General features: G+C 34.7%; 1 protein-coding gene across 1 annotated transcript in view; it reads left to right on the top strand.

Moving 5' to 3' along the window:
* Positions 1–10,902, top strand: part of Ttc29 (tetratricopeptide repeat domain 29) — a 219,524-nt gene extending 208,622 nt beyond the window's left edge. Inside the window, exons 11-12 of the mRNA XM_023560358.2 lie at positions 10,390–10,456; positions 10,750–10,902. Coding sequence (XP_023416126.2) covers positions 10,390–10,456; positions 10,750–10,780 — 98 coding nt within the window. The 3' untranslated portion in view covers positions 10,781–10,902. The remainder of the gene's footprint in view (positions 1–10,389; positions 10,457–10,749) is intronic.
* The last annotated feature ends 7,179 nt before the right edge of the window (positions 10,903–18,081 follow it).

Consider the following 18,081-nt stretch of genomic DNA (forward strand, 5'->3'; position numbering starts at 1 on the left):
TGCTTCAACTTCCTTTCCAGTTATCTTTGTTTTATATAGTATTATCCCTAAATTTCCCCACCACAGGGTAAAACCAGTTTACCAAAGGGAAAAACTTTGCACACAAACTCCTAATTTATGATCAGTTCTGTTCTATAGCTAGACGATCCTCATGTGGTTTAAAGTACAAAATCAAGAGTAACCACAGTTCCTCAGTTTCTAAATTGTGCTTGATGCTACTGTTATTGCTGATTTTACTACTTTATCTAGTATAATATATCTGATGTAATCAGTTGTGCTAATTTCTGTAACAATACTGGGAAGCTCTGGGGTAATAACCTCACCACAGTCCAATACCAAATGAATGGGGACTTAGCCAAAAAGATCCTGTCCTCCCAATCTTAATTAACTGAGAAAGTAAGACCTTCAGACAGAAGCAAACCAATAATATCCTACAAATGCAAGACATCTTGGAAGAATAGACTTTTCCTAAAGAGGCCTTGATACTAGTAATCTATCTAGCTATTACAAAAACTCACAAGGATAATCACAGAAAGCAAAATTTAAAAATTTTAAATAGAAAATGACAAATGAAAGAGCAAACTACAATCTTAGACCTCCAGCCCACACAGAACAAGTCCAGGAGTTATCAACATAGGAGAAAATTGAAGACACACAAATGAAATTTCTGATATAATGGCAACCAAAGTAAAGAAACAAATCTATGAGGCTATAGAGAAAGTTGGAACAGAAATAATTACTCAGGAAAAAAGAGAAATGTCAACACTTATAAAGTGATCACTAGGAAAATCTAGAGAGAAAAAAACAAATAGATGATGATAGAAAGAGGATGGAAACCATGAATGATCAGTATAGAAAAGAAATAGAATGCATGAAACAGATTCAAAGAGGTATCAAAGAAATTAAATACTCCACTGAAACCTAACAAAACTGCTTGAACACACTGAGTTTTTCACCCAACAACATCAGAATACATGTTCTCCTCAGCTGCCCATGGACATTCTCTAAAACAAACAACTTACTAGCTCACAGAAAATGCTTACATAGCTGCAAAGGAATTGAAATTATCCCACATATGTTATCTGACCATAGTGCAATGAAGTTGAAAATTTATGACAAAAGAAACCCCAAAGCTCCACAATCACATCAAAATTAAATAGCACCCTACTGAACAACCAATGAGTCATAGAAGAAATTAAAGAACAAATTAAACAATATTGACAAACAAACAAAAATGAAACAAAACTTACCAGAACCTGTGGGATGCAATGAAAGCAGTCCTCAGAAAGAAATTTATTGTGGTGAATTCTCATATCAGGAAAACAGAATGAGCACAAATTGAAAACCTGTTGCTACAACTTAAACTTCTAGAAAAAGAACAGCAAGTCAAGTCCAAAGAAGAGAGGAAGACATAAAGATCGGAGCACAATTGAGACTAAGAAAACAAAACAAAGAATTAATGAATCAAATAGTTGATTCTTTAAAAGAATTAATAAAATTGGTAAACCCCTAGCCAATCTTATTTAAAAAGAGAAACAAAAATTTCATATTTATGCAATAAGGAATGAACATGATGAAATCACTACAGATCCTGTAGAAATACAGATCATCAATACCTCCTTCATAAACCTTTACTCTTATAGGTTTACACACACACACACACACACACACACACACAGAGACAGGTTCCTAAAGATGTATAAATTACCAAAGGTGGATCAAGAAGACACAAAACAGGGTCAGGGATTTAGCTCAGTGGCGTAAATGCCTGCTTGGCAAACACGACATCTTGAGTTCAATCCCCAGCACCAAAAAAAAATTTCTAAATAACCTGATTTCAATTAATGAAATAGAAAATGTAATTAGAAACTTAGCAACAAAGAAAAGTCCAGATTCTGATGGATTTACAGTTGAATTCTACAAGAAATTTAGAGAAAACAATGTCATCCATCCGTAAACACTTCAATGAAATTGAAAGGAAAGAAATTCTCCCTAACTCATTCCTGGAAGCAAATATTACCCTGATACCAAAAAACAGAGAAAGACCTAACCAAAAAAGAGAACTACGATCTGTTTTATAAACATAGATGCAAAAATCCTCAACAAGATAGTGGAAAACAGAATGCAGCAAATCATCATGAAGATTACACATCATGACCAAGTGGGATCCACCCCAGGAATGCAGGGATGGTTCAATAGATGCAAGTCAATAAACATAATACACAATGTCACAGAGCCAAAGATGAGAACCACATGATCATCTAGATAGATGCAGAAAAAGCTTTTGATAAAGTCCAACACTCATTCATCATAAAAACTCTACAGAAAATCAGAATAGATTGCCTTGACCTCATTCTGAGAAAAGCCATAAACAATAAAACAACAACCAACACCTTATTAAATGAACAAAAACTAACAGCTTTACACCTGAAATCAGGAACAAGATAAGGATGCCCATTATCACCTCTCCTATTCTGGAAACATTAGCCAGATCAATCAGAAAAAAAGAAATAAAATGAATAAGGATAGGGAAGGGAGAAGTTAAACCATCATTATTTGCAGATGACATAATACTCTACAAAGAAGACCCCAAAAACTCCACTGAAAGACTTCTAGATCTAATAACCAAATTCAGTAATTATCTGAATGCAAAATCAACACTCAATAGAATTCCTATGTAAAAACAACAAAATCACTGAGAAAGAAATAAGAAAGACCACACGCTTTACAATAGCACCCAAAAAATGAAATATGAGTCAGTTTAACAAAGAAAGTAAAAATTACACACATTGGAAATTACAGTACTCTAAAAAGAGAAATCAAAGAGAATTTCAGAAAACAGAAAAGTATCCCTTGTTCATGGACAGGGAAAAAATGTGAAAATAACCATACTCCCAAAATTGTTATACAGATTTAATGCAACTCCAATCAAAATACCATTAATGTGCGTCATAGATCTAGAAAAATCATTTGTAAAATTCATCTGGAACCAGAAGAGACCTAGAATAGCAAGGCAATCATGGCCCAAAAAAGCAAGGCAAGAGGCATCATAATCCCTGCCTTGAAATCATACTACAAAGTTACTGTGATAAAATTGGCATGGCACTGGCAAAAAACAGACCTGAAGATCAATGTAACGGATTAGAAGATGCAAATACTATCCAGCCACCTTATTACTGACAGTGGACCAATTATATTCTCTGGGAAAAAAGCCTCTTTAATAAATGATGCTGGAAAACTGGCTTTCCATATGTCAAAAACTAAAACTAGACCCATGCCTATCACCATACATGAAACTAAAGTCAAAATGGATCAAAGATCACAAAGTCTGCTGGAAGACAAAGTAGGTAGAAATCTCGAAGACATAGGGGTAGGCAGAGAGTTCATGAACAGAAACCAAACTGCACAGGAAATACTTCCCAGAATCAACAACTGGGATCTCATCTTGCTAAAAAGTTGTTGCCTGTCAAAGGAAATCATCAATAAAATGAAAAACAAACTCATGAACTGGGAAAACATCTTAGCTAACTGTCCCTCAGACAAAGGACTCCTGTCTAGAACATATAAAGAATTTTTAAAAATCATGTCCCCAAAATTGCAAGACCCAATCAAAAAATGGACATCTGAGATGAATACACACTTCTCAGATGAAGAAAAACAAATGGCAAATAAATATATGAAAAAAATGTTCAATGTCATTGATCATTCAAGAAATGAAATTAAAAGAACACTATTATTCTACCTCACTCAAGAAAAAATAGCTATTAACAAGAAATCAGCCAATGACAAAGCTGGTAGAAATATGGGGAAAAAGAAAGCCATCTCCATTGTTAGTGGGAACCTAGATTGGTACAATCACTGTAGAAATCAGTGTGCCGTTTCCTCAAAAACAAGAATTAGAGGTTCCATTCAGCCCAGCTACTCCCCTTCTGGATATTTTCCCAGAAGAATTGAAAACATCATACCACACTGATACATGTGCATTCATGTTTATAGCTGCACAATTTTTTAATACCCAACCCAAATGACCATCTACTGAGAAAACCACCCAAATAACCATCAACTGAGGAATGTTTTTAAAAGATGTGGTTTTTTTATATGATGGAATTCTATTCAGCCATAAAGAATAATAAACTCAAGGCTTTCATAGGTAAATGATGCAACTAGAAACCATACTCATAGGTGAAATAAATCAGACTTAAATGTCTAAACACCATATTGTCTCACTAGTGTAAGACACTGAAAGACTAAATAAGATCCAAAAATTTCAATACATACAGTAAAAGGAAAGGTGACTGTTTAAAGGGAAACTCAATTGTTTGATCAGTCTTGCATACCTGTATCTGGTTACCTGAGCAATTTTGAAAATAACAATATGCAATATAACAGCCATTGTTAAATTCCTATCATCTTGTTTTGAAATCCTGTATCACTATTGTCTATTGTTGTTCTTGTTGTTGTTGTAATTTTGCTTTTGTTATTGTTATTGTTTTTGTTTTGTTCTGGTTGTTTTTGGTAACAGGGATGGACTGAACTCATGACCTTGTGCTTGCCAGGTAGGCGCTTATGTCGCTGAGCTAAATCCCCAGCCCCTTGTTGTTTTTTGATGTTTGGTTTATTTCTTGATATTTTCCATTCTTTTCGCTTTGAAATAAAAAAAAGGAGAAGAAGCAAGCCCTCCCAGTGAATCAGCGCCGTGCGCTGAGGGTATAGCCAGATGCCAGCCTTTTCCCATGAGTCAGCACCATTTGCTCACTGTGGGGGAGGAAAACAAGAAGTCACGAAGAAGCAAGACCTCCTTGTGAATTAGCACCATGTGTGGACCATTAGGGAGACAAACAGATACCAGCCCCTTCCAATGCAGGGCAGGAAACAGGAGTCAAGCCCCCCCACTCCATTGTAAGTAACCAGCTGATCTGGAGAAACACAGGCTGCAATGATGGCTATTGAGATGGAATACAATTTAATGCTTGTAGTGTTTGATGTTTCACGGACTTTGCAGGTCTAATGCCGGTACTCTGATCACCCATTCAAAGGATAGCAGTATGCAGTGTGGCATCTATGGGGGATCTCCTTCTAAGGATGTTTGCCACTGTTGATTTCCTATTGTCTTGCTTTGAAGTCCTGTATCATTTTCATTGTTTTGCTGGATTGGGTTTTATTCCGTTTTGCTTTGTTTGATTTTATTATATCCAATGGCATGGGCAGTTATTTCAGAGATAGCAAGATACATTATGGTAGCCATTTTAGATTTATTATTGTCTTGTTTTAGAAGTCTTTTATGACTTTCATTATTTTGTTTTTATTGCTTCTATTCTGTTCTGTTTTATTTGGATTTACTATGTCTGAAGGTATCTGCAGTTATTATGAAAACAGCGGTAGTATTATGATAAAATTCATTTCCTATTGTTTTGAAGTCCCACGTCACTTACATTGGTTTATTTTGATTGGCTTTATTCTGTTTTGTTTGGTTTTATTCCTTTAAAATAAAATAAATAACTAGAAAATAATGCAATGAATTAATGAATTGAACAGCTGACTCTCTCAAAGAATGAATAAAATTAATAAGCCCTTAGCTAACCTTATCCAAAAAAGGAAAGAAAAAACTCAAATTCATGCAATAAGAAATGAAAATGGTGAAACCACTACAGATTCTGTGCAAATATACCTACTTCAAAAGTCTTTCATCTCATAGGATGGAAAACACAAAGCAAATGCACAGATTCCTAGAAATTAGTTAATTTCCAAATTAATTAATTGCCAAAGCTAAATCAAGAAAATAGGAAAGTTCTGGAAAACCAAATACCAGTTAATGAAATTGAAAACATCATCAAAACCTTACCAACAAAGAAAAGTTCAGGTCCTGATGGATTCACAGCTGAATACTACAAGAAATTTAGATAAGATTTAACACTAATACTCCTCAAATTCTTCAATGAAATTAAAAGGGAAGCAATTCTCCAAAACTCATTCCTAGAGGCAAGTACTACCCTGGTACCAGAACCAGAGAAAGACCCAATCAAAAAAGAGAACTACAGACCAATCTTCCTAATGAACATAGATGCAAAAATCATCAACAAGATACTAGAAAATAGAATACAACAACATCATTTAGAAGATTATACATCATGACCAAATAGGACTCATCTCAGGAGTGCAGGTATGGTTCAACATATGCAAACCAATAAACATAATATGTCATATCAATGAAGCCAAAGACAAAATCACATGATCATCTCAATAGATGCATAAAAAGCTTTTAATAAATTTTTTTACCCATTCATGATAAAAAAAAACTCTACAGAAAATCAGAATAGATGGTCCTTGCCTCAATCTGACAAAAACAATCTATGACAAACCAACAGCCAACATCATACTATATGGTGAAAAAATGAAAGCTTTCACTTGAAATCAAGAACAAAATAAGGATGTCCACTATCACCACTCCTATTCAATATGGTTCTGGAAACATCAGCCAGAGCAATTAGACAAGACAGAGAAATAAATGTAATAAGGATAGGAAAAGAGAAAATTAAATTATCATTATTCTCAGATGACAAGATATTCTACATAGAAGACAAAAACTCTACCAAAAGGCTTCTAGAATTCATAGCCAGATTAAGTAGAGTATCTGGATACAAATTCAACACTCAAAAATCAATAGCATTCCTTTACACAAACAACAAACTCACTGAAAGAGAAATTAGGAAAGCCACTCTCTTCACAATAGCATCAAAAAAATACATTGGAATCAACATAACAAGGGAAATAAACAATCTATACATTAAAAATTACAGTATTCTGAAAAAAGAAATGGAAAAGAATATCAAAAAATGGAAAGGTAAATCCCTTCTTCATAAAGAGGAATCATCAACATTGTGAAAATGACAACCCCAATCAAAAGACCATTAGCATACCTCACAGATGTAGAGAGAACATTCTTAAAATTCATTTGGAAGCATAAGAGACACAAATTATCAAAAGTAATCCTGGACAACAAAGGCAAGATAGGAGGCATTTTGATCTCTGGCTTGAGATTATACTACAAAGCTACTGCAATATAATCAGCATGGTACTGGCAAAAAAAAAAAAAAAAAAAAAAAAAACCAGACCTGAAGAACGACAGAATAGATTACAAGATGCAGCTACATAATGAACATACTCTTTCACCTTATCTTTGACAGAGGGACCAAACATGTTCACTGGAAGAAAGATAATCTGTTTGATAAATGGCTCTGGAGAACTGGCTTTCCATATGCCAGTGACTAACACTAGATCTATGTCTATCACCTTGCACTAAACTAAAGTCAAAATAGATCAAAGATCTAAATGTTAAAACAGAAACACTGAATCTACTGGAAGACAAAGAAGGTAGAAATCTCAAAGACATAGGCATAGGTAGAATTCATGAGCAAAAACCGAATTGCATGGAAAGTACTTTAAAGAATCAAAAACTGGGGGAAAAAGTATCTAAGAATCAACTGGAATCTCATCATCTGATTACAGTTTTTGCATATCAAAAGAAATCACCAACAATGATAATAAAATCCACATATTAGGAAAAATTTTAGCCAACTATATCTTATGCAAAAGACTTTTATATATATAAAATTTTTAAAAATCAGGCTTCCCAAATTCAAAATCCATTCCAAAACTGGACTTCTGAAGTGAATATACATTTCTCAGATGAAGAAATATAAATGGCAAATAAATAAAAGATAAAATGTTCAACATTATTGGTCATTTGAGAAATGTAAGTTAAAACAACACTGAGTTTCCATCTAACCCCAAAAGTAATGACTATTTTCAAGAAATGAAACAATAACAAATGTTGGCTGAGGGGAAAAAGGAACACTTCTCCCCTGTTGGTTGGAGTGTATACTGGTGCAAACACTGTGGGAATCAGTCTGGAGATTCCTCAAAAAATTAGAATTAGAGATTCCATTTACCCTGTCTATCCTCGGTATGTTTTCCTAGAAATTATAAACATCATACAATAATGATATACATGCACCCATGTTTATATGTGCACAAGTTGTAATAACAAAATCTTGGAAACAGCCTAAATGCCCATCAACCGAGGAATGGATAAAAAAGACATGGTCCTTTTATACAATGGAGTGCTTCTCAGCTATAAAGTAGGATAAATTCAAGTCTTTTAAAGGTAAATAAATGCAACTAGAGATGATACTCAACAGTAAAATAAGTCAGATTCAACATGTGTAACATGTGTTTACATGTGTAAATATCATATTGTCCCCTTGTGGAAGAAACTGAAAGACTGAATAACATCTACAATAGATACTGTGAAAGGGAAAGAAACTACTGAAAAGGAAAGAACACCTGGGATTGGGAAAAGCAGAAAAGAAGGAAGGGAAAACATAGTTATATATATATATATATATATATATATATATATATATTACAAAGAGAGTATATATACATATTACATCTATATTAGAGTTAAGATAATTATACTACTAATTTCTTTTGGTTTATTGAAAAAAATGGTTTATACTTATATTGTTTGATCTATTTTGCATGTCTATACCTTACAATCTGAACAACTACTTTTAAGATAGCAATCTGCAATATAATAATTATTGCTAGTTTCCTATCTTCATGATGTAAAATTCTGTATCATTATTTTTATTGTTTTTTCTCCTTAAATTTTATTTTAAAAACACACCTAATGTTTGTCCCCATGAACTTAAAGCGAAGCTTCTCTGCCCAGTTGTGTGTTTTCTCTAGCCATGTTGAGCTACACAGTGCAGGAGAGGAGCAGGCCACCAGTTGGATTTAGTTAGGGTTTATAAGCCTTTCAAACGTCTACAACAAGGTGGGGAAAGGGTAAAGAAGTGAACACACATGCAAAGGAATGAGCATGAAGTTTAAATTGTATGAAGAAGACAGAGAAGATGCCAAAAAGAAAAGCATTCAAAAGGTGGTAGGACTGGCGGTCTCAAGGGCCTCCATATGCTGGTAATGTGGGAGTAACATGAAAAGAGAAAAGTAGCAGCTGTGAAATAGAAAAGGGCTTTTGGTCACCCGTAATGACAACGTATAACAATGATGAGGAAAGCTAGTGACTGGGGTAGGACAAAGAAACAGGTTCTAAGACAATAAGAGCTTGAGGAATTGAGATGCATTAAATTAGAACATTTAGAAAGCTGTAAAATTATAATAAGCCAAAGACTCAGTGGAGAATGGTAGATCACAGTAAGCATGAATGGCTGATTCATAATCTGATAACATGAGTTCTAAAAAGAGAAAGAAGGACAAATGTCCCGAACAACAGGGGAGAGAGGGAGATATATATCATCTCTAAGTCCAGTAGAAAGAAAACTGAGAAAAAGCAAAGTCAAAAAGCATGTGTGGGCTAACATTATTTCCAGGGGAGGGCCATATGACAGTTATGGCAAGATTTTAAAAAAGAAAGCAGGGAAACTAAGGTGAAGATATAGGTCTTTTACTGATAATAGTCCAAATATCCCATTTTCTATATCCCAAATGGAATGTGGGAAATGAGAGGGGGAAGTGTCAGACCTGCAGACCCTCATAGGCAGGGTTGCACTATCTTACTGCATTTGTCCCAGTGGATTCAGTCAGCACTAAAAGGCAGATATGATAGTTAAGTAACAAATTAACATGCCTCTTTCTATATTTCTTTATCTATTCTATATAAAGATATTTCTACATATATATACATTTTTCATATTTGACCTCATTGAGTATATTACATTGTTCTAAATATTATAACTGTGTATTGTTTTAATATGTCATCTTATTCTTAAAAAATCCCCTTTCCAATTGTAAAGTGACCTTTCCAGTTGTTGATTCTTTGTGTCACAGGAATTCTGTGGTTTAGAGATTCAGGCAGGGCTTGGTTAAACATCAGTTGAGGTGACTCAGTAGTACCTGCTGACAGCTGGGCTGGTTCGAAGGCTCACAACCTGGAATCCAGTGGGGATGGCCACAAGATGAGGCTCACCTAGGGCTGTCCCTAGAGTGTCTGCACATGTCATCCCCCTTTCCTGTCTCAGGTGATTGTGACCTGCTTCCTCCAAAACAAGCATCCTAAGAAAACCAGATAAAAACAAAGTCCTGTTACTTTCTCCATTTTCTGTTGCAGCCCAATTTCAAGAGGAGTGGAATTGTATCCTGCTTTTTCATGATGAGTTAACAGGTCGCTGTGTGGAAGAACATATGGCATGAAAGATATTGTTCGGTTATCTTTGAACAATATAACTTGCCATGGTGATACACACACCTTTATCGTGTTGGGTGTGGTAGGGGCTCATATCCCTGAAAAGGCATTCCTACGTTCAAGTTTCAAATAACCATAAACTGCATTCATAATAAATGATTAAATTTATATGTCTTTTTTAGGAGTGTCTAGAACATCCACAGAAGAAAATGTGTCTCAAAATTCAGAACAGTTGGAAAAACCCAGCAGGTATAATAAAGCAACTAAAAACTTTCTAAGTACTCACATTGTGTAAAACTAATTATAATTTTATTCTTCAACAACAAGAAAAGTAGTTTTATCTTGTACTTGATAAGCTAATAATAATAAAACACTACTTTTCAAAAAATCGCAAGTTTACTCTTAAATAAAACATAATTTAAGTATTTTTATCTTCGTGTCTGAAAATTATACAAAGCAAAATATATTTCAAAGCATTTTTACTTTCTAGCCCAATATAAACATAATTTGTTTATAATTCGTTATAATTTGTTTTGTTTCAGATTGCTGGATAATCACAAAGATGAAACTTAAAGCAGCTTTTGACTCAACATAAATGCAAGAATAAGGTTATCATGCCACCAAGGATGTCATTCCTCTAGTGGGAGCATGTGACAAGTAATGTAGGATTATAATAAAACTATGACTATGATTTATCAGCGTTTGTCTTGCAGTGTACAACTACAATCTAAACCTATGAAAATAAAATGTATTTTAAATGCTTAGAAAGATCAACAGTCATCCATCAGGCAAACTGCAAACTTTTTCCTCTTATCTATTACTCCACAAGAAATACCACAGAATCAAAAATCAACTGATTCTGACCAGGAAACAATTACACACCTAAGGTACTCTTTCATAATAAATAAATGGAAGATAAAATTGACCAAAATTATAGAGATATTTTTTAATATGGATAGGAGGGTCATAAATAGGGTCATAAAAATAGATGTGTTGAATATTGTTCAGTTTGCTTTACCTGCTTTATCTTATGATATGTTTAACTGGTAATATATAACCTAACCTTTTCATATCAATTTAAACATTTTTAAAAAGTCCTTCAGTCTCAAGACCCTTCCCTAATGTTGTTGTTTGTTTGTTTGTTTGTTTGTCTTTTTCCTTTTTATCGGTACCGGGGATCAAACTCATGACTGCCTGTTTGCAAGGCAGGTGCTTATGCCGCTGAGCTAAATCCCCAGCCCCTTCCCTAATGTTTTTCAAATGAAAAAACACTTCTGGAATAGTTATAGGTACAATTTCTGGATATCTACATTCTAGGGAATCTTGGGTTGGAGGAATATTCTCTGTCTTGATGCTGATGGTGGTAATGCAAGTCGGTACACTGGTCAAAGCCAGTTGAGCTGTACACATAGAAAAGATGAACTTTCCTGAGTAAACCTCAGTGAATCTCTCTTCTCAAAATAAAACAAAAAGGGAGATGAGGCTACAGAGTAAATTTGGCCTGGTCACATTGCTTCTTAAATGTAGTGTGTGTATTGATAGTTACTTATAAATTTATACGTGTATGGAAAACAGATCTTACATAATGTAAATCCCAACATGGAAATATTTTTATTACCAGAAAATGAGTGTAAAGACAATTTTACTTTATATTACATATGCATACAAACTATATTATGATTTTTACAATAAAAAAAGATTCTGTTATCTGGATATAAAGTGTTTCCTTAACAATTTTACACTACAAATAACTCCATTTCATCTCAAAGATTTAAAAAACAAAATTAATCCTGAGAAAACTTTTTCCTCTTGTAAGAACAATTCTAGTTTCAAGGTTCTAAATTCAAATTACACATACTTTTTTTATCTCCTCTGAAAACTTCCCCGTAATGACTGCTTTTGCTACAGTGTCTTTCTAAATTAATTTTATGATCCTTTAAAAAGATATCTGGAATATTTTGTGAGAATATTTTTAATCAAAAGGCCCACATCCTTGAAACCACTCAGGAAGTTAGATATATCAAGCGTAAAACTGTCATCGAGGTCAACAGAAATCAGAAGTTACAATCGAAGGCTAAACAACCCACAGCTATCTCTTCTGATAGATTTAATCAAAAGGTTCTGGGTGCCTTCTCTCTAAATTTCAATTTAAGTCATTTTTTCCTTTGAAACTGAAAACAAAATCAAGGTTTTATTCATGACAGATGCAAATTACAATGCATCAAATGCTAACTCTGATCCAGGGAATTTCCTTCCATAAATAATGCAGCCACGACCACTCACTGAGAATATACCAGTATTTACAATGGTCCCTAAATCTACTTTTATCAACATGACAGGGCTTAAAATACAATATTCAATGATGTATAGTACTGTAATTACTTTAATATACAGTTTCTCTTCCAAAATATTGCTACAATAGTACACCTTCTTTGTGGGGGAGTGAAAAAGTGTTGCACGGAAAACAATTTAATACAGGACACATAATTTACAGAATTATTTTATAATAGTCACCCAAAAGTCAAACACAAAAAGTTTAGGAAATCTGTCCACATACTAAAGACTCCAAAAAATCCCACTGAGGGCCCAGATCCCAGAGCAACATTCTGCCTGAGTCCAGATGAAGACCCAGAACCCATGACAATGTCTCATAGAAGTCTGTTTCACATACCTGTGCTGGGGAGACCCAAAGGTTAGTATTGGAAGCCAGAAAGTCTGTGCCAGTGGGATGAAGGATCTGTGCCAATAGCTTAAGGGTTCTGCATTATAAACTTGAAGTGATGCTCAAAGTAGGGACCAGAGCTCCCCCATAGTGAACCACAGGCATTCTCAGTAACATGCAAGGTCCTGAGCACCTCTGATGATGAGAACAGCCAATTTCATATCAGGAAAGAAACTCAACAAGCTCCTCCAGGTGAGCCAACAGCAACAGGAGAACCAACAACAACCAGAAAAACTTACAACACCACCCCTTCCTCTCCAGTGATCTCTTTTCTGTTGTTGGCTACAATCCTCAAGTGGGTCATCCACACCCAGTACCATGTTGATTTAGCTCAGCTGATATTACAAATTGACCACCAGCTGTCAATCCACCACAGGAAGCATTGAAGTTCTTTAGGGGTACACCTGCATTTTATGAACCACTGAAAAGATTCTGGTAGGTATCCTCTGGTACCGTTTTTTAAAGGCCCCCCCCCCTCTAATTTATTCCCTTCCAGGGGCCTTTCTTTTTCTTATGGAAAAGTTGTAACTACACCCAAATAACAAGGGTGGATATATGTTCCTGAGTTTTCCATCACTGTGACAAAATACCTGAGAAAGTCAAGGAAGAAATGCTTATTTTGACTCCCGTTTTTGGAGTATTCAGTTCGTGTTTTGTTGGCCTTGTGGCTTTGGGACCTGTGGTGAGGCCCCACATCATGTCAGAAGAATGTGGCAAAGCAAACCTGTTCAGTGCATAGTCATTGAGAAGCAAAATAAGAAGAAAGAGCTCTCATTGTGCGCTTCAAGGACATATCCTAAGCGCCTTCACTTTCTTCCACAGGTAGCACTACAGGCTGATGACCAGCCTTCAACTCATGAGCTTTTGGGAGATACGTAAGATGAAAGCACATTGGTATATGTGGATCAGTTGTTCTTGTTGTAAATTATCTTCTCCATTAATTTGAAAGATAGTTTTGCAGGTGATGAAGGAACACTTGCCTAGTAAGTACAGGCACCCAAATTAAATACCAGCATTTTTTAAATGTGAAAAAAAATACATAACAAAATATAAAGATGTATATATTTGGTTAATTTTCAAGGGCCACATTTAAAGGAGAACTATAGGAAAGCTTCAGAAAAAGAAGGAAGCATAGTTTCTACTGAGGTAAAGAGCTTTCAAGGCTTTGCTTCCAATATTATTTTTACACAAAAATTTTTAAAAGAATGTTCTATATTACCATTATTATTATAGTAAATCCTTGACTTATAGAAAGTTCTATTCTGGGAGAATGTCCATAAGTTAGATTTGTTCATAATCCAACAAAGTAAGTCTTGTATACACTTTTGACACAAATACACTGTGTAGAGCACTAACAAATTCACATACTCTGTGACCTTGTCCTCGTTCTTTATAATTGTGCCAATGGAGGAACAACATATGCTCTAAGAGCAAGTGACATCTACCATCTTTTCACTTGGATCCAATCTCTCAGTTATTTTTACTTTTATTTTCAAGTTTATTGCCTTGGCCTTTCCAGCAGTCCCCTCCACATCACCCCTGCTTTTCCTCTTGCATCTGGATGTTGTGGGCTCTAACTAAACACTGTACTACGTGCCCTATCGCACTGTATAGGAAGCACACAGCAGCACACATGTGACAATGTCCAACAGACCTGTGAGCTACTTCCATGGTTTCTTCACATCTACAAATGTTTGTCTGTTCATCTGTGAATGTACACAACTCGAATGATCATAAATCTGGGACTTACTGTACTTATATTTATCTTCTGTCTACTTCCCTCACAAATGCAAACCATATAAATTATAAAATATACCCTGGAAAACAATGTGAACACATTAATTACAGGATTTTTATTTTGAAAAAAATCACTGTTTGAATCACAATTTGAATCTTAAAGAAAATAAAAGACCAAATGGCATAAGCTCAAGTAGTAATTGACTAAAACCTATACTTCTTTCCAAATATCTTGCTTTTGTAGATATCTTCTTTTCAATTTCTATCTCAATACATGTTATTGGTAGAATCATAGCTATAGTTTCAATGAGAGTACATGAATTATATCATGCTTCTCCAAAAAGAACTTTGCATATAAATTGCTTTAGTATTTTCCCTAAAATCATATTTTCATTACTTTCTTAGATTACTTAAAAGCTATAAGGCTGAATATAGAATCAGAGATCAAAAATAATTTGTCACTATTTATAATTCCTTAACCTCTTATTTTTTCCAGTACTCAGGTACACTTGCAATTGAATTCAAGCTTAAAGGCTCCCTTCCCTCCCTTCTGCAACCAACCTGCAACCTAGGAAGGCCACAGTTTCACCTGTTGATCTATCAGTTATTGGAATGACCTCGCAGTGGTGACAGTCTAGTCTTTCTGATGCTTGATGCCAATCAAATAGTAATCATTAAATATATTAAACATTATCCCTGAATTGAGTTCAATAGTCAATGGCAAAATAGAAACTATTAACTGAGGGGAAAAACATGTCTATTTAGAACAAATAGATAATTACATAAGTATGTATGTGTGATAGAAAAATTGACAGATGATGAGTACACACATATACATGTACACACAAATGCACGTGTAGATTATGTATTATTTATATTACTGAATATGTACATGGAAGCAATTCCTGAAACATATACCAAAAAATACCAACTGATTTTTCTCTATCATGTAGAATTTCAAGTGATATTAATATAAATTTAATTTTAAACTTTTTTGTGTCTTCCAATGAATATATTGTTATGGTTTGTGTCTGGATATTCCCCCAAAGCTTCATGCAGTTGTGGTGGGGGATAGTTTTTTGGAGGCAGCTGAATCTAGAGTTTGTGATGGGTTAGTTCATTGTCTAGTGCTGGGATTGGGGTTTAGGTGCTACACTCTAAGGCAGGTAGCATGTGTACAATATATGGGAGAAAAAGAGGCCTGCTGATTCGCATTTTGCTCTTGTTGGTTTTGCTGTCTTCTTCTGCCATAAACTGTTGCCCCTGTGACACACCACTCTGCCTTGAAGCCAGCAGCTATGGACTGAAACCACCACAAAGTGAGCTAAATAAACCTTTCCTCCCTTAATTTTGGGTGTAGGGTATTTTGTCTCAGCAACAAGAGAAAAGTAGCTAGATATGTGTTATCAGTCTAACATAAAGAACATACGGTAAGACAAAGTAGCTCTTCGACATTTTATTTCATTGATCTCTGCCTTGCCAAGGAACTTCTTTTATTTCTAAACCTTAGTTCTTTAATCAGTAAAGTTAGCTGCATAATGTTTATGATCCTTTAGTTTCTGATTCTTAATATACCTCTGATTCAAATCTAGGTTTTAAAACAGAAAGAGGAAAAAAATAAAAGAGTAGGAATAGAGGGAAGGAGGGAGGGAAAGAGAAAACAGAGGGAGAGAGAAGAAAGGAAGGAAAGAAGAAAGGAAGAAAGAGAGATCATCAGAACCACATAAAATTGGCTCTATTTTGTTCATTTTACACAATGTAGTAAATCATAGTTTCTGGCATCAAGATGCCAGATTATGCCAGACATGGTGGCACATGCCTGTTATCCTAGCACTCGGGAGGCTGAGGTAGAAGGATTGCTGTGAGTTCAAGGCCCGCGTGCAGTAAAGTGAGTTCAAGGCAGCCTAAATCACATAGTGGAACTCTTTCAAAAAGATAAAAAAGATACTAGATCATGACTTATACTCTATGCACAGCACAAACTAAAGAATCCAGGGAATACCATGCATCCCCTATTAAATTTTTAAAGGCTTCTTTAAATGCCCATACTTACTCAGCACTGGCTAGTGCTCAGAAAAACTGCTGGTGGATTTGTGAATTGGCACAACCTCTCCCAAGGGCAATTTGAGAGTCTCTATCAAAATGCTTTGAAAAGAGCATAGGTTCTGACAGAGCAATTCCGCTTCGAGGGATTAGTAAACAGTAACAAATGTAGGCAAAAATGTCTCCCTAAAACAATACATTACAGTGTTCATTCTAGTAATGTATAATTAGATATCAACTAGTTCCACAAGTAGAGAATAAGCCGCAGACCCTCTTCATGATGGAAATAAAATAGAGGCAGGAACTATCATACTGTGGAAAAGTAGATAATGGCAGGAGGAAAGTTCAAGATAACCTGAAGATTTGTAGTTTATTTTATTGTACTTTTCCATACTATATTTTTCTCAAATGAGAAGCCAGAGATTTTAAACATTCCTCTGTGTGTTGTACCAGCATGATACATTTGTAGTAAAATAAAGCAAGTTTAAAGCCAAAACAAAAATAAAAACAAAACTATGATTTCTTTTTAAATTGGCATGATTGACTTAAAATCATGTTCTCAATCTGGCTCTGCCACTTACTAGCAAAATGACTTTGAGTTATTTTTCTCCTGCCTTGGGTTTCTTATCTTTAAAGAAAAACAAAATTAAAATATAAAGAACTTTTATGACTCAAAATAATACATGGCTTAATTTTAAAATGAAGAAATTATTAACCAGATATTTTTCCAAAGAAAATAAACAAGTTATTAAGCACGCATAAACATACTCGATATTATTAGATAGTAGGGCACACCTGCAATCCCAGCACTCAGGAGCCTGAGACAAGAGGCTCACTATTGGCTCAAGACCAGCCTGGGTGATTTTAAAGCCTGCCTGAACTACATAGCGAGACCCTGCCTCAAAAACAAAAAAGAGAAAGAGCAAAATATAAATCAAAACCATAATGTGTTACTCCTTGGTATCTATTTAAATAGCCATAATCAGATAAAAATGATAATAACACGTGTTGAGGAAGATGCAGAGAAACTAGAACCCTCTTATGCTGGTGGTAGGAATATAATATGATGAAGTAGCTTTGGAAAATTGTTTGGTAGTTCTTTAAATGTTAAACAGAATTAAATTATGACCTAGAGTTCACTATTATATACCTACTCCAAAACTGAAAATATATGTTCAAACAAAAGCTTACAGTTAATGGGCAAACTGACATTATTCATGACATCCAAAAAGTGAAACAATCTCAGTATCAACCAGCTGAAGAATTAATACACAAAAAAGTCCATATCCATGCAAGGAAATATTGTTCATCATCGAAAAGGAATAAAATACTGATATATTACCAGATAGAGAAACTTTGAAAACATGCTAAA

This window comes from Cavia porcellus, unplaced genomic scaffold (assembly GCF_034190915.1).
Source record: "Cavia porcellus strain 051 isolate PalLab524CR breed Dunkin Hartley unplaced genomic scaffold, mCavPor4.1 scaffold_14, whole genome shotgun sequence".
NCBI lineage: Eukaryota > Metazoa > Chordata > Mammalia > Rodentia > Caviidae > Cavia > Cavia porcellus.